The sequence below is a fragment of the Antechinus flavipes genome, chromosome 1, assembly GCF_016432865.1.
Source record: "Antechinus flavipes isolate AdamAnt ecotype Samford, QLD, Australia chromosome 1, AdamAnt_v2, whole genome shotgun sequence".
Taxonomy (NCBI): Eukaryota; Metazoa; Chordata; class Mammalia; order Dasyuromorphia; family Dasyuridae; genus Antechinus; species Antechinus flavipes.
In genome coordinates, this window is record NC_067398.1 from 663,840,509 (window position 1) to 663,866,058 (window position 25,550).

At 35.9% G+C, this 25,550-nt stretch overlaps 1 protein-coding gene across 1 annotated transcript in view; it reads left to right on the forward strand.

The window, feature by feature from the left end:
* Positions 1-25,217, forward strand: part of MAU2 (MAU2 sister chromatid cohesion factor) — a 67,502-nt gene extending 42,285 nt beyond the window's left edge. The window contains exons 15-19 of the mRNA XM_051971998.1: positions 424-501; positions 5,197-5,308; positions 13,324-13,414; positions 19,076-19,203; positions 19,991-25,217. Coding sequence (XP_051827958.1) covers positions 424-501; positions 5,197-5,308; positions 13,324-13,414; positions 19,076-19,203; positions 19,991-20,065 — 484 coding nt within the window. The 3' untranslated portion in view covers positions 20,066-25,217. The remainder of the gene's footprint in view (positions 1-423; positions 502-5,196; positions 5,309-13,323; positions 13,415-19,075; positions 19,204-19,990) is intronic.
* Positions 25,218-25,550: the final 333 nt, after the last annotated feature.

The following is a 25,550-nucleotide window of genomic DNA, read 5'->3' on the forward strand; positions in this document are numbered from 1 at the left end:
GGGGGAAGTTAGTTCCTAAATGAAGGAATCGAGGATGACTTAATGGTAGAAGTGACGGTTGAGCTGAACCTTGAAATATAGATAGAAATGCAGTTAGAAGAGTAAAGAATATTACATTTCCTGAGAACAATATGAATATAATACACTGATGGAATAGATGAAGGCATGAGTGGAACATGGTCAATTAGTCCTGCTTAGTTGAAGATTGTATAGAAGTAGGAAAGTATTGAAAATAAACCTGAAAAAAAAAAAGAAAGAAAGAAAGAAAAGAAACCTGGAATGGAATGGTAAAGAGCTCCCAGACTAGATAGAGTCTTGAATGTCAGGAAAAGAAATTTGTATTTTATGCAGTATATTGAGAAAAAGAAGCACAACCATTAACTATGATCCCAAAACGAGTTCAATTTTTTGCCTTCCTTACAGTTCTCACTGCCTGAGGGCTGCTGCTTTCTACATCCGAGGACTCTTCTCTTTCTTTCAGGGAAGATACAATGAAGCAAAGTGAGTATGAGATCATTTCTATCTCCAAAGGGCTCCTTTGAAGGTAATGTGGAATCCCAGAAATCTGAGTTTCTATTAGATAGAATCAAATGATTCTTTTCCCCATTGATTAAAATAAAAGGGAAATATAAATGCCCCACTTTTCTTTCACATTCAAATTTTTCCTGATAGTTGCTATACTTTAACAGGGTGATATGCTTTTTTTTAAAAGGAGGTGTAGGGAATTTGGCAGTTTCTCGGAAAAAAAAAAATCATCATAGAATCTGGATAAAACTGGAAGGAATCTTAGACTTCATCTAATAAAACCTCCTCCATATTTAAAGCAAGAATACCCAATAAGTTGTCTTCTACTCTTTGCTTGAACACTTCCAGTGCCTGGAGGCTCATTATCTCTCATGTTATTCAGCATATCTTTATAATAAGTATCAGATGCCAGATGCTATACTAAGCACTCAAGCTCCAAAGAAAAAAAATAATATAGTCTCTGTCATCACAAAGTTTCCATTTTGGTAGTGATGATATAGTGCAGAAAGTAGCATGTATATTTATAGATATACACAAGGCTCATCTATAGATAATCTTGGATGGGAGTGCACTAGCAACTATAGAGGTCCAGGCCTCCATCAGAAATTGGCACTAGACCTTAGTCTTGAAGGAATCCATAGATTTCAGGAGGTACAGTTGAAGAGAGAGAGAGTATTCTAGTATTAGGAAACAACAAATGCAAAGTTATGGAAACCTCAAGTAGACCCGTATAAGTAGACCCCAGTTTCTTAAACTATAGTCACAACCCTATATGGGGTTTCATAACTAAAGTGGGGGTTGCAAAATTATGATTTATTATCAGTAAATGTTTGATTTGCATATCTATTTTATGTACATGTATACTTGGAATCATGTAAAAATTTCTCAAGCTAAAAGGGGTCTCAAGTAGAAAAAGTTTAAAAAGCCCTAAACTAGACCATACAGTACACCAAGAGGAGTTGGTATGTAAGATGTTACGCTTGTAAGATGTGTTTACACTTCATCACTCAGTTGAAATTGCTTACTCCAAAGTGACGAGGGACATTTTAACTTCCAAATATAATGGTCCTTTTTCTGTCTGTTGCCTTTTTTGCTGTACTTGACACTGTTGTTCACCTTCTTTTCTTTGAGTTTCTCTTCCTGTTTGTCTGACTGTTCCTTCTCAAGTTTTTTTTGCTGATTTATCATCATTATACTACCCATCTATAGTTGTGCCTTAAAGCACAGAATCCCTAGGCCCTTTTCTTGTTTTATACTTTTTTCTTTCTGAGAACTCATTAGCTCCCCTGAATTAACTTATCTCTATATAGATAATTCCCAAATCTATACATCCAGTCTCTGTTTTCCCCCCTGAAATTTAGTCCCATATTTCCTAGCAATTTTTTAGACTTTTCAAAGTTGCTATCTTGTATGCATCTAAGAAACATCATGTTCAAAACAGAAATCATTACCTTTCTTCAAAAACCGCACTATTTTGGTTGTCTCTTCCAGTGTCCTGTTTGATACCCTGACGTTGTCCTTGATTCCTTTCCCTCCCTTCCTCCCATGAATCCATTCAATTGCCAAATTTTACTGTTTCTGTCTCCACAACTATCTTTCATATCTGATCCATTCTCTCTGCTCACATAACCACCAGCTCTCATTACTTCTTGCCTGAATTATTACAATAGACTCCTAATTGGCCTTCTTCCCTCAAGCTTCTCTGTACTTCAGTTCAGCTACAGCTGCGAAAGTGATTTCCTACATTCATCATGTCACTCCCCAAATCTTAAACTTCCAGTGGCTTCCTGTTGTCTCTTGGATCAAATATAAAATCTACTCTCTAGCTTTTAAAAGCCTTCACAACCTAGTTCCCACCTTAGCCTCATGTACCATTCCTCTTGACATACTCTTAAATCTAGCCAGCCTAAACTGCCTTTCTCTTCCTCACACACAGCACTTCTCTTATCTCTGTGCTTTTGTGCTTGCTAGCTGTCATCCCTACTCTTAGAATGTAAGTCTTCTTCACCTCCACCTCACAGAATTACTGTCTTCCTTCAAGAAGCAATTCGAGGACCACTTTCTACATGAAACGTTTCCTGATTCTTCTCTCCTCCCCACCTCAAATTACTACTTTATGTTTATTCCCTTTATATTTATTCTGGGCACACTTATACATGTATTTATTGTCTCCCTTGATAAAATATGTGCTCCTTGAGAAAAGTGAATTGTTTATATACCCATTGTCTAATAATATAAAATAATTGTCTAATATTGTCTGAAATATAGGCACTTAATAAATGCTAGCTGATTGGTTAATTGAAGAAGAAAGAAGTCAAGTTGTGAAAAACTTCAAATGCCAAACTGCAATTTAGAGATAATAGGGTACTAGTGGAATTTATTTAATAGGGGAATAGTATGAGCAGATATATACTTTGGGAAAATAGCTTGGTCAGGTATCAGGAGAATGGATTAATGTGAAGAAAGATTTAACACAAGGAGATCAAATTTGTAGGCTACTGAAGTGGTGGCTATGTGACTGTTGAAGATTCATATATAAGAATTACTATAAAGGTAGAAACAACACTTGGTAATTGATACATCAACTAAGTGCAGAAAAAAGGATATAAGTAAGGTTTCAAAGCTAGGTGACTGGAAAGATGGCTGTATATGCCTTTAGTACTAAAGGGGAAATTGGGGGGGGGGGGGGGAATGGTTAGGTTTGAATCTAGACATAGTAAGTTCTGTTTTGAACAGGTTGATTTTGAGATGCTTGTAGAACATCATCTTGTTCTAAATGTCTGATCGGCAATTAATCCCTCCTATTGTTGGACAGCTCTGGTTATTAAGAGGTTCTTTAGATTGGTCCTAAACTATTCCTTCCAAAATATAGTTCTTTTGATATTCAGACAGAAATCATTCCCATCTCCCTTTCAGGATTTCCCCAGTGTTAATTTGTCAAGTTAATAGAAGTTGTTTACTTCTTTTGTGGGCATAGCAATGTAGTAGATAGTATGGGGAGATCAAAGTAAAATAGTTACCAAAATATTAAATTTGCATAGTATCCTATTTTGAGACTTAGAGATTATAAGAAGTTGAATTGCTGCTTTGACATTAATTCACCTTTTAACCTTAACCAAAGCATTTGGCCTCTTCTATCTTCAATTTCCTAGTTTATGAATTAAAGTTGGTAATTCCTGTACCACCTGCCTTATATGGTTGTTATAAGAATGTGAGCTAATGAGGGGGCAGTAGACAGAGCCCCGAAGTCAAAAGGACCTGAATTCAAATCTAATCTCAGACACTTGACTCAGCAAAAAAAAAAAAAAAAAAAAAAGTGAGCCAATGAGCAAGAAAGGCTTTATAACAAATAAAATATGAATATCCACTATAATTTTTACTCACTAATTGAGACCAGAGACCCAGTCTATTTCTATTCATAGCTGATTCTTTTCTGTGTAGGAGTTAACAATTCATTGAAGGAGTTGAGGTAATAGGGAAAGGATCAACAGGAACATAGAACAAACACAAAGAAAAGAAATACATGACCAATTACATTTCCTCTAAGCTACTTGGAAAACTGGGATAAGCAGAGATCCATCAAGAAAATCTTGATGCAAGTCTTTGACGGTGGTTTTTGTTTTAGTTGGGGAATGAGGATCATATCGAGGAAATGACATATACAAAGACAAAAATTAGAAAGCTGACAAAAGCAAATTTGTCGCTTGTAATAGGTGTAAAGTTGTTTAACTGGCACAGACTTTGATCTAGATTACTAAAATAAACATACAACAGTATGAGACAAAAGAGGAGTTTACTAGAAGTGCTTTTGAGAGAGCTTTTCTGAAGGCAGATATATAGTGTAGAGTAAAGAGCACTGGAGTTTGACTCGGACATCCTAGATTTGACCTTACTATTACTAGCTCTGTCATCTTGAGGAAGTTGTTTAATATCTCTGAGCCTCAGCTTGCTCACCTATCAAAAACAAATAATACTTTTATTTACATATAAGAAATTTTGCTCTATTATGTGGGGCTCTAAGATAGAGCAATCTATTATCGTAAGGAACACTTTATGATGATGTAAACTTACTAGCACTCAAAATTATTCAAGTAGAAGTTGAGTCTAGGAACATCTGTTGAGGACATTGTAAAAATGATGGTTGCATTAGGTAAACAATTATACTATATCTCATCTCAGAGAGGCCTGGAGTCAGGAAGTCCTGAGTTCAACTTTGGCCTGAATTACTGTGTGACTCTAAGCAAATCACTTAACTTGTTTGCCTCCATTTTCTAATGTGTAAGTTGGTATTAATAATGCATCTACTCCATAGGGTCGTTTTGAGAATCAAATGAGATAAAATTGTAAAGTACTTAACACAATTCCTGGCACATAGTAAGTGCTATATAAATATTAGCTATTATTATCCATTAATAGCTTAATTACCATCCCATCTTTACAAAAAGAAAACTATAGTTTTCTGATTCTGTATGTCATCAAGATTGACAAGTGTATTTGATTTGTAATTGCTGAATTTACCTCACTTAATTTGTCAGTATTAATGTCATTGTAGATCAAAATTAATCTTGTGGCTTTTGTTTACAAGTGATTGTAGGCCCATTTTTCTGTCTTCTCCATAAGATGTTACATTTTAAGATGGTTTTATCTTTTCTCCTGTTTTTACTTTTGTAGGCGATTTTTACGTGAAACTCTGAAAATGTCAAATGCAGAAGATTTGAACCGGTTAACAGCTTGTTCCCTTGTCCTCCTGGGTCATATATTCTATGTATTAGGGAATCATAGGGTGAGTGTCAGTCATTATATTGTCGTTTTAAAATGGAAATCACAGAATATTTAAAGTTGGTAGGGACTTCCAATATGAGCTATTCTAATTTCTTCTGGAAGCATGAATCAACAATAACATTTTCAACAAGTGGTTGTCCAGTCTCTTCTTGTTGACCTCTAGTGACAGGAAATTCACTATCACACAGTATAACCCATTCCAGTATTGTATAGTTCTGATTGTTAGGAATTTTTTGCTTATATTGAGCTGAAACCTTTTCACTGTCACTTGTATTCTTTGTTCTGTGGCTATAATCTCTTCTCCACACTACAGTCATTCTGACATGACTTTAAACAGTGATCATATTACATTCATAGTGCTTTCAATTAGATATTATCTTTTTAAAATTCTCACAATTATAGTAATCATTTCATTGATCTTCTGGAGATACTATGCATTTTTGCATGACAGAATATCACTTGATTCTGAAAATACAAAATTTCAGTGCCAAGGGACATTAAGATGTATGGTAACCATAAATAGGCTGGAGCATATCAAAAAGGAACTAACATCCAGAATAATGGCATAAGAGACTTCATCCAAGAATTGCCTGTTCATATCCTTTGACCAATTATCACTTGGTAATGGAGAGAGGCATTTAAGGGTAAAGGGAAGCCAACCTATAGAAATAGGGTTTCTTTAGTAGATTAAGCAAAAATAACTTAAGCAATAATATCTTTAAAGAGCATGGATTTTTTTTTTTTAAATCCCAGTTCAGAAAAAAAAAAAAAAAAGCCTTATTAAAAACAAGGATAAAAATATAAACCTAACTCACAATTTTACGTGTGAATGGATTAAATAATCCAATAAAACAAAAGTTAGAACTTGAGTAAGAAAACGCCCCCTCTCCCCCATCTGTTTATCAATATTGTTTAGAGAGTTCTTCTCGCTTTTTTTTTCCCTTTACAAAATTTTGTCACATGTGGAATGGGTCTAGTGAAGGGAGAGAGGTACTAGAAGAAATTAAGCACTGTAACCACAAATTCTATCAATAAAAATTTTTAAAGAGTATTTTAAAAAATTTTTCATCCAAGCAGTGTATAATTGGAAATATAGGTGGGGCGAGCATATAGAAAGAATAAAAAGGATAACAGAATCTGACTGAGTGCTGCATTGGTATCCAGATAACAGAATAAGACTTTCAGCATATTCAGTGGTCCCCCTATGAAGGATATTGGGGAGGACATGGAAAAGAGTTACTCAGGATGAGAAGGCACTGACGGATTTCTATCTGTATCACTAGAGGTAATAACTATTTATCCTTTAGGTCATTAATCCATTGATATATAGCAAGGTCATTGGATGTTTATTGAATGCATGCTACCTTTTTAATCATTTGGCTCATTTTGCTTTTACATGAGAATGCATTGACAAATTTCTGAAAATATTTCGCCTATAGTTTCCTTGTTTATCTTTTCTAGAACCTATATCTTAAAGAAGGAATAATTTTTGTATACTGGAATATTTTCTCTTGGTTATTTTCCAAGCTCAAATGGGACTGGGAAAAGGAGAATTTATTTATACATTTAGGGTTATATTTAAAAAAACATTAGATAGTCATCAAATTGAAGAAAGATGTATTAAATGCCTACTTTGTGCTAGGAACTCTACTAAAAATCTATTTAATCTATTACTGATTAATATTATCTGTTAATTTACAAAAATTAGTGGGTGCATATGAGCTAATTTTCCTGGCACCTGACCAAACCACCATCACTATCTCAACCCACCCTTTTATTATAAGAGTTGTTGGCCATTGCTACATAGCAGTTTCAAGAGTCAATATACAATAGCCTACCACCTAACCCTCAAAAGTCTCATCACATAGTCACCTCCACCCAGCTCAAAAGACTCAATTCAGTTACACCTTGAATATGTCAGAAAAATAAGCATTGCTAGCCAGTTTTGCCCCATACTTCTAAAAGGTTAATTTAATGATCTCTGCTTTATGTCTGATTTATTTAGTACAGCACCCTTTACTTCCACTAATAGATGGCTATCATGAGTTAAAATAAAAAATTTAAATCACTAGTGGCTAACTCTTCAGTAATGAATCTTTTGATATTTAGCCTCATCTTTGGACAATAGCCATATATAGTCTTTTCATGAGGTTTGTATCAAAGCTTTTTCCATTTGAGAAGGATCTGTCAGATTCTTACTCTACGGACAAAGCCTTTAAGAATTCTGGACACTTATACATTATGGTAAGATATTGGAGTAGAATTTTAGTGGCAGAACCTCTGCTTCTATAAAAGCCACTTATTACCAATTGAAGGAAGTTAAGACAGTTGAATTGTGACAGTGGACTTAAGAGCTATGCCAGCCTGTCTCTTATACACTAAGATTGCTGACCCTCAGAAACAACTCCCCTAAGCTAATATTGTTAGGTGAGCCTATTATCAAATGAGATTATATTTGTAAAGTGCTGGGTGTTTAGCACATAGTAGATGCTTGATAAATGCTTATTCCCTTTTCCATTCCTATTCTTTTCCCTTGTTCATTCTATTGCTCTAACAAAATTAATTATCTTGGAAAAAGGGAAGTATAGTGATATTGAGGTATTAAGAGCAAAGTATTTGGCTTTGGGGTAGGGGAGCCTCTTGTTTCTGAACACTTTTAACTGTATGTCTCCTGTATTCCCCTATTGTGTGGGTTTTTAAATAAGTCCCTTATCATTTAGTCATTAATAGCTGTGTCTTTGACAGTACTTTTTGAGCCTTCACCTACACTTGTGTTAGAAATTACAGAATTTAAACCCCCCTTCACAGGTGTTGGATTAGAATAGTCTTCCATGAAATCTGTCTCAAAAGTTTCAATCAAATAATAAGCATTTAAGTGCCTACTACATGCCAGGCATTGTGCTAGGTCTTAACGACACAAATAATAAAAGCAAAACTATCTGCTAGAAGTGGCTGGTGGTTCAGCTGATGGAGCAATAAGCCAGGAACCAAGATCTGATTTCCATTCCAGCCTCAGACACTGACTAGTTGTGAGACTCTGAGCAAGTCATTTAACTTCTGCCTCAGTCCTCAGGCAGCTGTAAAATGGGAGTTATAATAGCACCTACCTCCCAAGGTGGTTATGAGGATCAAATGAATTAACATTTGTAAAAGCATTTAGCACAGTGTCTGGCAAATAGTAGGCACTTAATAAATGTTTATTTTCTTCCTTCTTTCCTTAAACTTGCATTCTCTCAGGATAACCTGTATACATATGAGTACCACATAAATACAAAGTTATTAAATACAAAATAATTTTGGAAGGAAGCACTGGCCAGCTAGGAGGATCAAGACAAAAAAATTTAGTAGTTGGCACAAGCTGAGCTTTGAAGGAAGCTGAAGATTCTAAGAAGCAGATGTGAGGAAGGAGTACATTCCAGACATCGAAGACAGCCTATACGAAGGGCACAGAGACAGGAGATGGAATATTATATTTGAGGAACAGTAAGTAAGCCAGTTGGACTAGAACATGGAGTGAACTAAGAAAAGTGAATAATGTGTATTAAGATTGGAAATATAGATTGGAGCCAGATTTTGAAGGACTTTAAGTTATGAATAAAAGAATTTATATTTTATTCTATAGATTTTTTAAGTCCAGGGGTGACCTGAGCATATTTGCATTTTAGGGACCTCACTTTGGTTTTTGAGTGGGGTATGCATTAGAGAAGAGAGAGACAATAAGGCAGAAAAACTAATTCAGAGACTATTACAATAGTCCAAATGAGTGGTTAATGAAAATGTCATCAGTAAGATTTGACAATTGACTGGATATATGATTTCGGGGAGGGGGTAAGAAATGAATAGTCATGGATAAAATCATAGTAAAATGAAAGATAATGATATCACCTATTTCCCAGGGTTATTATCAGGATCAAATGAGATAATAATTGTAAAGTGCTTAACACAGTGCCTGGCACATAGTAAGCACTATATAAATGTTAGTTATTATTAATAATTACTTATATTTGTATAACCAGAACGATATTCATTAATTGACATCAAGTCTAGTGAGGGTCTGAAAATGATGTCATTTGAAGGGGCCTCTCTCTTCTAACATCTGATGAATTGTAATGTAAATTTGCTGTTCTTGGTCCAGAAGGGAAATTTAGGATCAGTAGATAAGTGAGAGTAGTAAATATTAGCTCAATATAAGGAAACACTTCCTATTAATTAGAGCTATCCAAAAGCAAAAAAGTCCTGCTTCATGAGATAGTGATTCCCCCATTATTAAAAGAGCTTCAACCAAAAGCTGTATGATTCATTTCAACAAACATTTATTATGTCTGCATGCAAGGCATTGTGCTAGGGAATACAGAGACAAAGGTGAAACAGTTCCTGCTCGGTGAACTTATATTTTCCCAGAAAGAAGGAAAAAATACATCAGTATAGTAAAAACAACATTCAGGTAGGGAAAAAAGAACACTAGGGAAACAGAAAAGGCTTCATGGAGGATTAGACTGTTATCTGAAGAAAGGATTTGGAGGAGCAAGGAAGAACAGGCAGTGCTTTCTAGATGGGAGGATTAGTTTATGCAAATATATGAAAGAGAAAGGCAAATGTTTGGGGTTTAGGAGTAGCTAATATTGCAACAAGAGGTAGCAGGATGTCCTATATATAAACTGATTTCCATTCTCAGATTTTTTCCCTTCTGTTCCTTCAGTCAGTAACTACCAAGGCTACCCAGGCTAACTTGAGCCCAGTGGCCAAAATTGTGTATAGAGTCTGACAATATCAGACCTTGAGTGTACATCTATTATTCCATAACTTCTACTTCTTAGAAACCAGAATATTAGGTCCCTAATCACTAGTTAAGTAGTAAAACCAGTGCTCTACCAGCTACAATTAACCTCATTGCTCAGACATAGTTCAGGATTAATTGGGCTCATGGTTGCAATAGGACCCTGACCAGTATCTAATAGATAGGTATGAGTACAGAGCCAAGGAAAGAACATAGGATCCTAGAATTAGTAAAGGACATCCACCAATTCTGTCCCACCAAGTCATGATCTTGAACATTTCTGAAGTGAGGAATAGTATCTTACTAGCACAGTAGAATCCAGAGTGAGCATGGCCTATCTGACATATGACCAAACCAGCACATTGGGTTGAGGAAGGAGAATACAACTCAGTTGCCACCAAGGTAAAAACTCTGAAGAGACAAGTCAGAATCATCTCTTTTATGACCTTTGTATTTTGACTCTTGGCGACCTCTTGGCCTAGGTCTCCTGCAAGCAATTTTCTGCTTTGTCTCAACCCACTGGCATTCTGAAGAACCTCTGTTACCAATACAACTTGACCTTTTGTTTTACTTTTGGTTGGCTCCACCCTTCTTTCCCAATTGCTCATTCCTCCTTCACTTACCCTAATTAGCACCTTATGCTAACCCTTGCATCCTGTGCCACACTTCCTCCCTTCTTCCCCCCACAAACTTTTCAGTTGCTGGACTTCATACAATTATAAGGAAACATAAAATAATCCCTTGGCTCTAAAGCTGCTGAACAGCCATTACCAAATTGGCCGAGATCTTTCTTTGCTGGACTTGGCAGGGTATGAGATGTGTCTATTTCTGTGTACATTTGGGTCTTTGAATGATTTTTCTTTCATTTGAAGATCCAACTTTACTTATAGGTTAAAATTAACCTAGTCTTTCCTTTTCAAGAACCATGTTATATTTTTTAAAATTTTTTTTATTTTTAACATTTTCATATAATTAATCTGTCTTCTATTACCCCCTATTGAGCAGTTCAAAAAAAAAAAATCCCAAAACATCCCTCAATATATAATCTATATAGTCTCACAAAACAAATTCCCATATTAGCCATGTCCACAAGAACATCTTTCTGTTCATTACATCTTTTAAGTTCATTAGTTCTGCCAGAAAGTCAGTGGCAAATGTTATCTTCATTCTTTTGGCTTTGTGATTTAAGATTGTATTAATCTGAATTCTAAAGTCCTTTAAAATAGTATTGTTATTATTGTATAAATTGTTCCACTAGTTCTGCCCCCTTCGCGCTACATCATTTCATAAATGTCTTTCCATTTTTCTCTGAAACTGTATTTCTTCATATAGCACAGTAATATTTCATTATATTTATATGCTACAATCTGTCTAATAGAAAGACATCCTTTATTTTGGGGGGAAAAAAAAACAGCTGCAATAGCAGCTAGGTGGCACAATGGATAGTGTCAAGAGTTCAGGTGTGTGTGACCATGAGCAAGTCACTCAACCCTGTTTGCCTCAGTACCTCATCTGTAGAATGAGCTAAAATAATGAAAGGACAAACCACTCCATTATATTTGCCAAAAAAAATCCCAAATTGGGTCATAAAGAGTCAGACATGACTGAATATTTTTATACATATAATAACTACATAGTTATCAGAAGGTGTGCACAAACTTGATAATTATGCAACTTTCTGAGCATAGTTCTAAATTGCTTTCCAAAATGAACTAATTCACAGCTCCACCAGTAATTCCCTAGTGTATCTGTTTTCCCACAGATCAGTCCTCCAATATTTTTCATTTTCTTCTTTTTGTCTATCTGATAAGTTTAAATCAGAAACTGATATTTCTCTAATTATTATTGATTTAGGACAATTTTCATGTTACTAATGTTTGGGACAAAAAGACCTACCCAAATTGACTACTACAGAGATCACTCAGAAAGCAGAATTATTTATTAGAATCTCAAGAAGCGGACCTCATCCTGGTCCATGAGCCAAATTTCACAGCACGATAGGGCCAGAGCTAACAGTCTCTGATCAATATGTGCTTAATCTGTAAGTTCTTCACCTTATCTCTCTATTCCACACACTAATAACTAATAGCCTAGATTTCCTTTGACCATTTATTTACTGTAGAATAGCTCTTAGTCTTTATAAATTTTAATCGTGTTTTCATCTTAAATAGGGAGAGATATGTTGTAAGTACATGAATCCCAATGATGTTCATTTTCCTGAGCATCATTCTGCTCACTGTTACATTTGAATCATTTATCCTCTTCTTATGACATTATTTTCCCTGACATCATGCTTTAGCAGAACTAGTTAATGATAGTAGACAAGTATGCCTCCATTAACCATTAGTATGTATTCAGTATCCTGAAAACTAAGATTTAGCAGAATAATCTATTTAACTTATTTTGAAAAAAGAAAAAAGTGAGCTTTATTTAGAGCGGCAGATTTCATCTTGTTTGAAGAATTATATACAATAGGAATAGTGATGATTTGTAATTTTATTGGTATAGAAAATTTCCAGGAAATTCCTCATACCAGTACTTATTAGCAACTTATAACCATAGAAATTTGCCTAGAACACCAAGAAGTTAAGTGATTTGTCTACAGGTACAGGCAGTAGTTTTCAGAGGACAGACTTAAATCCAGATGTTCTTGATTTGAAGGTCAACTTTCCACCCACATTCAAATGAGATAATATTATAAGGCCCTTAGCACAGTATTTTGTAGTAGGTGCTCTGTAGATTCTTGTTTCCTTCCCTTTCCCCTTGTATCTACTGTGCCATATGTCTCTCATATCTAAGTTATAATAATCTCTCACACCAGTATGTTATTTTGCAATTACAAAGTAATTTTACATTCATTATTTCATTTGAATTTTACAACAACCTTATTAGGTAGGCAAGGCAAAAACTGGTAGTTACTTTATACCTAAAGTATAAATAGACACACAGCTAGAATATAGTAGATCCCAGGTGTCCTGACAGCATCAGTGCGCTACCCCCCTACACCTCTCTCCAATTTGGCATTGTGGCTGTAGGTGAAAGTTTTTGTCTTCCAAATGGGTTCGTTTACAGATCTCTATGTCCCATGGCTAGGGGGTTATCATTGCCTACAGTCTCACTCTGTGGCATGTATATTGCCTACCTAATGTTTAGCAAGTATGATCCTTTGCCTTTAGTGCCCATGGATGATTTATCACTTCATAGTGCTAACTGAGGTTTCTCACGTGTTTATTGATCAGGAGAGTAATAATATGGTGGTACCAGCTATGCAGCTGGCTAGCAAGATTCCAGACATGTCGGTGCAGCTGTGGTCTTCAGCTCTACTAAGAGGTAAGTCTGATGGGCAGCTCCCTGCAGACTTTTGATTATAGTTAAGCACTAACTTGGAAAATGTTCCTTAAATAGATGCCCTTTTGTCATCCGCTTGAGTTCTGCAATTATATCTAAAGAGTTCTTATCTCCTTTTGGAAATGGGGAATAAAAATAATAACAATATTCACACTTCTATAGTACTTTTTATTGATTTATATGTTGTTAGAATTAAAAGAAATCTAAGACATTATCTAGTCTGATCTTCCTTTGTTTGCTTGTGTTTATTGCTGCTGTTGTTTTAGAGGAAAGAATGCTATATTTGGAGTCAAAGGACCCAGGTTTAAATCCCATATTACTACTTATTAGTTGTATGATCTTGAGCAACTTGCTGGACTTTTTTAGGTCTTGGCTTTCTTTTTTTTTTCCTTCAAATTTTTTAGTTTTGACTTCCTGATTCTATCCCTCCCTTCCTAACCAGATAAGCAGGCAGATGTAGACTATACATGTGCAATTATGCAAAACATTCCCATATTAGTCATTTTGTACAATAAGATTTGAATAAAAGAAAGTAAAAAATAGCATATGTTAATTTGTATTCAGTCAATAGTAGTTCTTTCTCTGGAGATGGATAGTATGCTTCATCTTTAGTCCTTTGGGATTGTTATAGATCATTTTATTGCTGAGAAAGCTAAGTCATTCACAGTTCTTCATCAAACAGTATTGCTATTACTCTGTACAAACATTCTCTTGGTATTGTTCATTTCACCACACATCAGTTCATGTTAGTCTTTACAGGCTTTTCTGAAATCATCTTGTTTGTCATTTCTTATAGCATAATAATATTCCATTCCAGTCATATCCCACAGCTTGTTTAGCCATTCCCTAGCTTATGGAGATCCCTTTGATTTCCCATTCTTAACACCACAAAAAGAATTGCTGTAAATATTTTTGTACAATTAGGTCCTTTTCCCTTTCTTCCAATGTCTTTGGGATATAAATCTAGTTATGGTATTGCTGGATCAGTGGGCTTGCAGTTTTATAATTCTTTAAACCCAGTTTCAACTTCTTCTCCAGACTAGTTGGATCAATTCACAACTTCACCAACAGTGCATTTAGTGTCCAAGTTTTCTCACATTCCCTTCAACATACATTTTCCTTTTTTATTGTATTAACTACTCTGATATGACCTTCCATTTTACAGATGAGGAAACTAAAGCTTTGAGAGGTGAATTGATTTGCCATGAGTATATATATCTATTTGGTAGAACTAGGATCTGAACATTTTCTGACTCCTAGTCTTAGGCTACTTTTCCCTATGTACAAAAATGTTTTTTCTCATTACTACCCTGGGAAGTAAAAATATTCCTATTTTACTTTATTGCTCAAAGGATCTGTAATTCATTTATATTTACTTCTCTTATGCAGACTGTAATTGTCTTATAACTTAATAGATGGCTTTGAAAAGTTCTCCAACCAGAGAATTCTTTTATTCTTTTAGCCAGTCTGTGATGAACATCACTGAACTTAACCAGAATAATAGCACCTAACTTGAAAAGTAATTGAGTGTCTATTCTGTTAAGATACCAAATCTGGGAAAGGTGAGTTACTGTCACCGAACCTTCCAGAACTAAAAATTCACTCCAAGTTCATGACAAGGCATCTAGTTACCCTTCAGTGGAGAGTCCCCTTTTTAAAGAGTTGAGGAAGCCAAGGTTCAAGAAAATTCAGTTCCGTCCAGGAAAAATTTATCTACTGTGTGCAAAGCATTGTATTTGCAAAGGGAAAAACCATCCCTTTCTTCAAAAAGCTAACCTTCTGCTGAGGGTATACAACATGTATACTGATAAGGAAATTTAAAATTCATCTGAGTAACAAGAGGATACTTAGCCAGGAGCTCAGGAAAGGTTTTCCATCAGAAGTGGCTCCTCAGTTAATTTTTGATTCTTAGAGGTAGAGGAAAGGAGTCATTCAAGTACATTCCAGGTTTGAGGAACAAGTTGTACTAAATAATAGACGCAGGGATTGAATTGCTAAATTCATGGAACAGCAGAAAGTTTAGTTGGAATGTTGAGTGCTTTAAGAAGATTAGTAGGAATAAGGCTAACAAAAAAGGCTGGAGCTACACAGTAGAGTTTAAGGGGGAAGGCTCTAAAAATATCAAGGATGTATTTTATTCTAGAAGTAATATAGAACCACTAAAGATCTTTTAAGTAGGAAAATGACATGGTCTGATTAATGTCTTAGGAGCATTGACTTGGCAACTGGTGCAGAAGACGGATTGGGGAAGGTTAATGCTGGAGACAGGAAAAACAACTGAAGTAGTTTCAGTTGTTCAGACAATAAGTAAGGAATTCCTGAATTAGGGTACTAACTATGAAAGTGAAGAGCAAGAACACAAACTGAAAATAAAATTAACAAAAATGGGCCATGAATTACATATTAAAGACTTCAAAGTTCTGAACTAGCACAACAGAAATGGTGGTGCTCCTAAATAGGGAATATTTATATTCCCTATTAGAATAGGGAAATTTGGAGGAGAGGTGAGTTTAGAAGAGAAGATAAGTTCTGTTTTGTACATAGTAAACTTGAGCTGCCTATGGAACATTTAAATGGGGAGATAAACCAGATAATCAGACCTAATAAAATAAAGTTGTCAGACAATATAGAACAATAATTAGAGAAGACCTGGTTTCATATCCCCATTTTGACACTTAGAGCTATGGACTTCTGAGCAAATCACTTAACTTTCATGACCTTCAGTGCATTTATTTGAAATGTGGGAATCACATTACCTAGCAGAATTTTTGTAGAAATATCACTAGCTAAAATGTGAGTCAAAGAAATTTGGCCCCAGAGCATTGTTAAGAAAATGTACCTCCCTACCTTCATTACAGAGGTAGGAACACGAGGGGTGTGAAATATTGTATATCCTGTCAGATACACTCAGTATTTTAAATGGTTAGTTTTGATGAACTGCTTTTTAGAGTTTTTTTGTCTTTTTTCTTTTTTCTCTTTTTAAATTTTTTTTTATAAGGAGTGGCTGGAGCAGCTAGATGGCGCAGTGGGTAGAGCACCAGCCCTGAAGTCAGGAGGAACTGAGTTCAAATCCTAGCTGTATGACCCTAGGCAAGTCACTTAACTCCAATTGCCTTAGCCAAAAAAAAAAAGAGTGACTTACTGGGGAAAGAGAACAAAAGGCATATATTTGGAAATTAATATATGGGGGGGGAGGGAAAGATAGCAATAAAAAAATAAGATTAAATATATTTTTATGCCAGAGCTAGTTTAACTCCTTTAATTTATAAATAAGAAAACTAAGAAAGGAAGGAACCTGTCCAATATCATAGAGCAAGTTATAGACATAACTGAAACTGAAGATTTGTTTTCTGATTCACAGTCCAAGTTTCTTTCCACTACAATATGAATAATGTTGTCTATGTTATTTAACATTGGACTGGATTCCTGGTTCTCAGAGCTTTCAACTAGAGGAGAGGAAGCTTATTAAGGGAAAGAATAAATGACTTTAAAGATAGGGTAGTGTGAAAATACTTAAGTTTTCCTTTTACCACAAAATAGGTTATTAAATAAACAAAGAATTTTTCTGAAGAGAAGCAAATAAAACTCTTAACCTATTTAAAAATATTAGCCAAAAATGTATGTGTGCTTTGATTGATACTCCCTGGGATCATCTAGATACCTTCTCTGCCATGCACCTTTATTTCAGAGAGGTTATTTTGGTGAAGTTTTAGGAAATCTACCTAGAGATTTTTATCTAATAAAAAATAAATATTATAGGCTAATATGATACTAACTTTTTTTGGTAGCATTTATCAATTTCTTTCCCTCAATAATATTTTTCCAAATACACATAAAGATAGTTTCCAACATTCTTTTATTTTCCCCCTGGGACAGTTGGGGTTAAGTGACTTGCCTAGGATCACATAGCTGGGAAGTATTTAGTGTCCGAGGACAGATTTGAACTCAAGTAAATCCTCCTGACTTCAGGGCTGGTGCTCTATCCACTGTACCATCTAGCTGTCCCCCAACATTCATTTTTGTAAGATTTTGTGTTACACATTTTTCTCTTACCTCCCCCTTCTCCAAGATAGCAGGCAGTATGATAAAGGTTAACAATTCTAGCCAGTGTTTCAATAAGACATTTTTGTTTTTTATAAAAAGATCATTAATTGAACTTCCTCCCTCCATACTGCTCCGTGAATCACATATATGAAAATTTAAACTAAAATATTGGCCCTGGTCCACATGACTGTATTTATAGGTAAAGCCACATTATCTTAAGAGCCATAGTTGGAAGGGCTGGACAAGGCTGTCACAACTGAGCAACAACCAGAGAGAAGTTTTCCTGATGCCAGGACTAGCCTTTTAGCCACTGTGCCACCCAAAATGCCCTTATTAATATGCCTATTAGCAACCTTTGTGTTATATATGTTTATTTTAATATGTGCCTATTAACACTTTTGTGTTATATATTATGTGTTAATTTTAATATGTGCCTATTAAAAAAAAAAAAAAGAGCCATAGTTGGATCTACCATATTTAGTGCTTTTGAGGAGATTGTTAAAGAATGAGACTATGTATCAATAGTAGTTATTCATTTATCAATACTATCAATAGTATTATCAATAGTAATTCATTTATCTTACTCACAATTAAGAACATTTTATACATATTTCATTTGATGATCATAAGAACCTTTAGCAGAGGCAGGATAGAAACTATTATTATTATAGATATTATAGATAATGAAACTGAGGCTCAAGGAGGTGAGATCAGTGATGTAACCAAGACTTGAACTCAAGTCTCTGATTTAAAATGTTTTCCACTATACCATCCTGCTTCTTGCAAAAACATATACCCAAAATATGATTGTTGTCCTCAGAGAGCTTTATATTCTAATTAGGTTACCTGTGGTACAAGAAAAAGATCATTCCTTTTAGAAAGAGAAGTTTGACTTCAAATCCCTGCTCTGCCATTTACAACTAGTGTGACTTTGGGAAAGATACAACCGCTATAGATTTCCATATTCTCATCTATAAATTGGAAATAATAAAATTTTCACTATGTCCTTCTTGGGATTGTTGTAAGAAAAGTCCTTTGTATACTAGAAAAACTTTTAATAGTGGAAGCTATTATTACGTCTTAGAATTTTTATGAGGATCATGTGATGATAGATTTAGAGCTGGAAAGAACTTTAGCGGACATGTAGTCCAGCATCCCTTCCTCTCTTCCTTTCTCTCCCCTCTACTAACCTTCTGTTTTATACATGAGGTCCAAGAATGTATGTGGTTTGCCCAATATCACATAGGTGTCAGAGGTGACATTTGAACCTAATTTTCTGACTTACAATCTAGCTGGTTTTCCATGTTACCACACTGCCTCCCCAAGATACAACATACAAAAATGCTCTTGCAACTATGAAGCTTTATAAAAGTATCCGTTATTATTGCTCATTGGGAAGACAGAAAATGTACATGTGAAACAGATAAAAATTTAAGTAAATATGGGGAATATGAATAAAGACTGTGGGAGAACAGAAAGGAGAAGAATCCTATCACCCAATCTCCAAGGAAAGCTTTTAGGAAGACATCACACCAGCTAGAACTCGACTGACAGTACCTTACTTAATTATCTGAATTCTATAAGTGTTATTTTTCCCAGACCTGAATAAAGCTTGTGGGAATGCAATGGATGCTCATGAAGCTGCCCAGATGCATCAGAACTTCTCCCAGCAGCTTCTCCAAGATCACATTGAAGCTTGTAGCCTTCCAGAACACAACCTGATCACGGTGAGGAACTTGGGGGGGGGGGGGGGGGGGAGAGGGAGGGTGCTCTTCATAGTATTTGCTGCTATATCAATGATGGTTCTTTGGTGGAGAAAAATGTTTTATGGCCAGTTGTCATATTTTTTAGCTGACATTCTCATGGTTATAGACTATTTAGCATCGTTCTCCCTTCCCAGGGAAATATCAGCCCTTGATAACATATTAGGCACTAGCTATCCCTGTCTAAAGAAAACCAACTTTTAACACCTGCCTGTGTCTGACAGCTCAGTGGTAACATCTTTATATTTGCAATCATAGAATTTCAGCGCTGCAAAGGGATCTACAAGGTCATCTAGTCCAACCAGTTTCCCAATTTGGAATTCTCTGTAATTTCTTGAAAGGATAAAAAGAAGAGAATAAGCATTTATAGTGTATATGAGCTAGGCACTGTACTGTAAACATCTTTACCTCAAAAAGAGGCCCATTCTATTCTTGGATAGCCTTGGTTATTAGAAAATACTTTATACTAAATTTACATCTATCTCCTTGTGATTCCCCATCAATTCTAGCCTTCTGTCTCATCAATGTACTTTTCCCACTACAGGGATCATATCCTCCTAAGTCTTCTCTTTTGTAGGCTAAACATCTTGTCTCAGATAATCATCATGTGCCATGGTTTCTGAGTCCCTTCCCCATTCTTATCACCCAGGTTGGATGTGAAAAGTGATTTACTTCTTGCCAAAGAACATCATGTTCTTCATTTTCCAGGTTGTAAATTCCATTTTCTTTCATTTCCATGCATGTTTTCCAGTGGACAGATGGGCCACCCCCTGTACAGTTTCAGGCGCAGAATGGACCTACTACCAGCCTTGCTAGTCTTCTGTGAAGGAAAACTCTGCTAAAGTGATACATGCAACTTGGCCCCTGGGCAGAGGAAAATCTATCGTGGGGGACTTTTTCCAGAAGGGGAAAAGGAGGAATTTCCTGTACAGCCAAAAGCCTTAATCAAGATTGAACACAGCCTACATTTTAGAGACTCAAAAAGGACATTTTAAGCTGCTTTTAAAGATGAGAGGTGTGTGCCCTTACACACAACTTCTGGATTTTTAACTGTATTTGATGTTTCTGGTTTTCCTCTGTATGGTGCAGAATCCAGGACACTGTTAGGGGATATTGGCAGGGGAATCCGTCTTTCCTCGTTTACCAAACATTCATTATGTGAAATTCTCCAACCCAATCTTGATGTTGATTTTCCCAAAGCAGCACTTGGAAATGGATTCTGACCAGATTGCCAATCACTGCTCTAAATATTTAAGTTCTACCTAAAATGAAGTGCTTCTGGTTGGAGAAAGGCCGGGAGTGGAGAAGAGTCTACTACAAGGCTCCAAGTAGCATGTATTGTGGGATTTAATCATGACTCTGTGCCTGGGAGTGGGTATGGAGAGCTGGCAAACCTCAAAAGCCTTCTCTTAGGGAAGTCCCATGTCTCAAAGCTGTTTTGTAGCAAATCACCAAGTGTACCCAGATTAAACAAGTTCTTCTCTAGTGAAGGTGAAAAGTAAGGTTGGTTACTTTTTAACCTTTCATTGCCTGAGTGAGTAGCCATGTGTTGTGAAGGAGGGACAGTATCCTCCTTCCCCATTAACTCTTTAATGCATCCCTTGGACAACTTTACCGAATAAAGTTTGAAAGTTTAAATTTAGCTTAATCCCAGCATCCAGATTTGAGGGAGATAACCTGGAGAAAATAAATCACTTTCGAAAAAATGCACATTTGTACAGAAAATGGCTTTTTCAATGTATCTTTTGAATATCCCATTATTCAACAGACTTTCAGTCCTGTACTACACTGAACTTTTGTTCAGACTCACTTAGAAGTCCAAGAATGCCAGCTTCCAAATGTAAGGCACCTTGATCTACTACACTGTTCTGTTGTGTATATTATTATACATAAATATATATATATGTATGTATGTATGTGTTGTGTACTTATATATCTACAGAGGTAGAGGCTTGTGTTTACATTTCCCCTAATAACAGGAACTTATTGGGGGAGGTATTGTGAGGCTCCCCATTTTGATTTAAATCTACCCCTCTGCCCAGCTTGAAATGAAAGGCACATTGAATAAGCACTATCTGTTCTCACCTTTGAAAATCTGTTTGAATAGCAAAACATTCCCTTTTAAAGGACCCCAGGATTAATGGTTTTAGTTATAGTGATTAACAGGGCCAAGGCAGCCACAGTAGCATGTGGGTGGTATGCACTGAAAATGACAACTATCCAAAGGTCTCAGTTTCCATTTTGCAGGCAACTAGTACAATACCTGTCTTATGGTAAGTAAACTCTAAATGAATGATGACTGAAATGACTTAGACCACAAATTAAATGGGCCTAAAATAGGCGAAGCAGAATATATTCTAGTAGGTGATTGGAATGCCACTGAGCTGATATAGAAAGACAAAGAGTTTCACATAAAGCACTTCCCCCAGATGCTTTCCAAGGGTAGCCATTGTTGTTGGTTTCCTGACCTAGATTGTAAACCCACTTAATTCCTTCCTTTTTGGGTAGGCTGTGGGGTTCAAAGGAAAGACCCTTTCAGGTCTCTTGACAAGTACTAATATAAGAAGAGTTATTCGCTTGTTTTCTTCAAAATCATCAGTACCTACTGAGCCAACCAGTCCCAATGTACAAGGTTGGTAAGGCTCTCAGGATAGGTTTGATTTAAATCTTCTAAACTATATTTCTTATTTGAGATGATCTCTTTCAGGAAGGAATTTATTCATTTTTCTTGTTTATACACATATTGGTAAGCCTAATTTTTGAAATAAGATGTCCTATCACAGATAGCATTATTGCCCTTTAAAGGAAAATATTTTTAATTTTCCCATCAGAGGAGCCCATGTCCAATTTGTGTAGTCAGCAGCGACACCTATAATAATGACTGTTTGCTTAAGCTAACAGGTGATTGCCCGCCTACCCACCCTTAATCAGAGATGTAAATTCTTGTTTGATTAGTTCACTGCTGCCTCAGAAACAAATTAGGTCTACATGCTATGAATTATAAAAAACTTTTTTCTTTGTTTTAAAGGCCTGAGAAGAGTGAGCTAGCTAGAGCTTTGGGATTAATTAGAATGTTGAGATTGAAGTGAAACCTAATCTTACAGAAGAGAAAACTAAAGGACAGATATGGGAAATGACTTAACTAGTCATACCACCAACCACTTGCCCTTCTCATGGAAATTGTGGCCATCTCTGTGCAGCTTTTGAAAGGTCCTAAGATTGTCTTCAATTGGGTAGAATCAAAAAAGCCCCAATGCAGTGTAACTGAAAGAATAATGGGCCCAAGGAAACTTGGGTTCTTTTCTCATCTCTGCCTTTAGCTAACTAGCTCTGTGATCTTGACTAAATCACTTAAATTGCTAGGGCTTCAGTTTTTGGTTGTGCATATGTGTGTGTGTGTGTGTTTTTTTTCTTAGATGAGGGAGTGGGGCAGGAATGGACAAGATGGCAGTGAGAAAAGGAAGGTCTGGAGAAAACGAAATGATCTCTGAGATCCTGCAAAGCCCTAATTTTCCTGTGTGTTCTCTGCCTCTTAAGTGATAGACTTCCTTCATATAAACACAATTCTTTTGAAGGAGATGAAAAAGCTCCCAGGGAATTTTGGCCTCTGGCAAACAGATCTGGGAGCCTTCAAATCTCTTCTTGGCACATAAGTCCCTCTTTGTCAATACCTGGAATAAATAGCTCCTGCAGCTCTCAGTCTTTCTTACAAGGTTGCATGAAGGAGAAGTCTCCCCAAGACAAATAGCAGTAAAGCAGATTGTTACCTTATAGACTGCAAGGACTCACTGTGGCTTCACTCTGCCCCTTCATAATATAGACTCTGTTTGCACCTGGCCCAGGTGAACTAACCTCTGCATCCCACTGTTTACATCATCTTGTATGGCATTGTGATCGAATGCATTTTAATTTATTGTATGATTTTACATGCTTCTAGGGCATTCATCTGTAGCACAATTTAAAAGTACAGCTTTGTACTTTGAGCATTAAATGGTCCACCTTAGCCTTACTTAAGTCAGATTATGTGAGGACATGTACATGGCATGCCCTCTTTAGTTTCACCTTCCCATAGGATGGGGGGTGGGAGGAGCTGAATGTGCTGAATGTATACCAGGCATGGTATTAAGAGCTTTACAATTATCTCATTTGAGCTTCACAACAACCCAGGAAGCTAGTGACTCTTTCTCCTTATTTTACAGATGAAGACTAAATTCTATAGAGGGAGCTTTACCAAAATGTTCTATAGTAGGAAGCAAACTCCGGACATCAATTCCAAATAAATTACTCTTTCTCCTTATAGCACAGCTTCTCTGAGCAAAAGCTGGCTAGAAAGGCTCCATTCCCCAGGGTGCCAAATGAGACAGATAAGATGCTTTAGACAGACATGAATAAGAACCGAGCAGCATCCCAATCCTCTTCCTGGACAACTGGTTAGAATTTATTAGCTACCCTTGCAAATTTGGTATCACGGTAAGAAAAGGCCCTCTTGTATTCTTTCTCTCCTTTGAACTCTAGGCTCATAGTGATCATGGAGGGGGGAAGGCAAAGCCAACTCTTAATGGTCTTCGAAATGAATTAAAGGCTATATTAGCAAGGCCAGTCTCAATTACTGATGATGTCATCAACAACACTAGATCATTAACTGAGGGAACAGACTATCCACTGAATTAGAAGTCAGAATTTTCAGTTGGCAGGAATCTTAAAGGGCATTAATCTTCCACATAGTGGAACAAAATCCCTCTATCATAACCATGGCCAATGGTCATCACTTTACTGAGACAGTTTGTCATTATTGAACAACTCAAGTGGTAAGACTTATTAGATTAAACTAGTCTGCATCCTTAAAATTTCTATTCGAATTTTACCTTATGAATCAAAACAAGAAGAAAGTGTATAAATGTCTATATAAGGCTTTCATATAAACATTCCCATGGACTTCATGCAACATTCCCTTTGAGGACTAGTTTGCAAAGCCTATGGGCTAAATAGTGGTTATATTTTTGTGTTCCATCATGAGCAGCAAGCAAACAAAATTTGGGAACCTAGGCTACATAAATGAAAACACAAATCTAGAATAATACATATATCCTGATATGTAGAAGTGATATATTTTTTTAAATTTTAAATAATTAGTCATTGACCCATGACACCTGGAAGTGGTTACACAACATTAGGGGCAAGCAGTAGATGAGATAATATTAGCTTATTTATTCAATTAGTTACTTGAGTGAGTGAATATATATGTATTTTTTTTTTTTTTTTGCTGAAAATCTCAGGTAACCACATGTCCTAAAATTTCAGGGTTGGAAGAGGCCTTTGACCTCATATAATCAAGCAAGATCATGCAACTAGTTAATGGGGGAGTTGTGAAAAAGTTATGTTGTGCTACTATTGTTGCCTCAGAAACAGGTCATACCTACATATCTTGAATTATGTGAAAACCATCCACTTCCATTGCAGTTTAATCATGCTCACCCTCAGCTCCCGGTGGTTATAAGAATTTTAACTTGTCTAAATTTTGTATTTTCTCTAGCACCTGATATAGGGCTTTCCCTATAGTCGGTGCCTAACAAATGTTTGTTGAATTAATAAATTTTAAAGGTGGGAACAATTTATTTGGGGGAGTGGGAAAATCATCTTTGTTTCAATTTGTACAAAAATATAGATTTGATGATAAATAAAAACTTTTTGGTCATTGTGGATTAAATCATCCATTTGTTGCCCTATTCTGTTTGTAACATTAAGAGATTTTTAAGATTCTGTGTATAACATAGATTGTGTTTCCATTTGTCTGTTTATTCCATTATTACTCGTGCTTGTAAATCCTGCTGAGGCTTTTAACCCAGAGAAACTACATGTATATACAATAATGTTGCTGTATAATAAGACATAACCACTTGCCTTAGCGTGTCTATTGTTAAATTCTTTTTTCTTCTATATTAGAATTTTAAATAAAATAAGTTGACAGGAAAACCTCACTATTCTTGAATTCTAATTTTAAATATTTACGTGTTTTGCCAGTTCCAAACCATCCCTTATCAAAGATTCAAAAAATCTCAAGAGAAATGATTTAGATAAACCCTTACATGAAGGATCAGTCCTCTCTATAACATCACCAAATGTCAATTTGTCTTCTGTTTGTTGGTTCTGGAGAAGGGAATCTCACCAGGCAGCCCATTTTACTATTAAACACTTTGTTAGGATTTTCTTCCTGGAATCATATTGAAATTTGCCTCTCTAGTTTATGCCATTTAGTCATAATTCTGCACTGTGGAGCCAAGCAAAATCAATGTCTAACCCCCCCTCCAAAT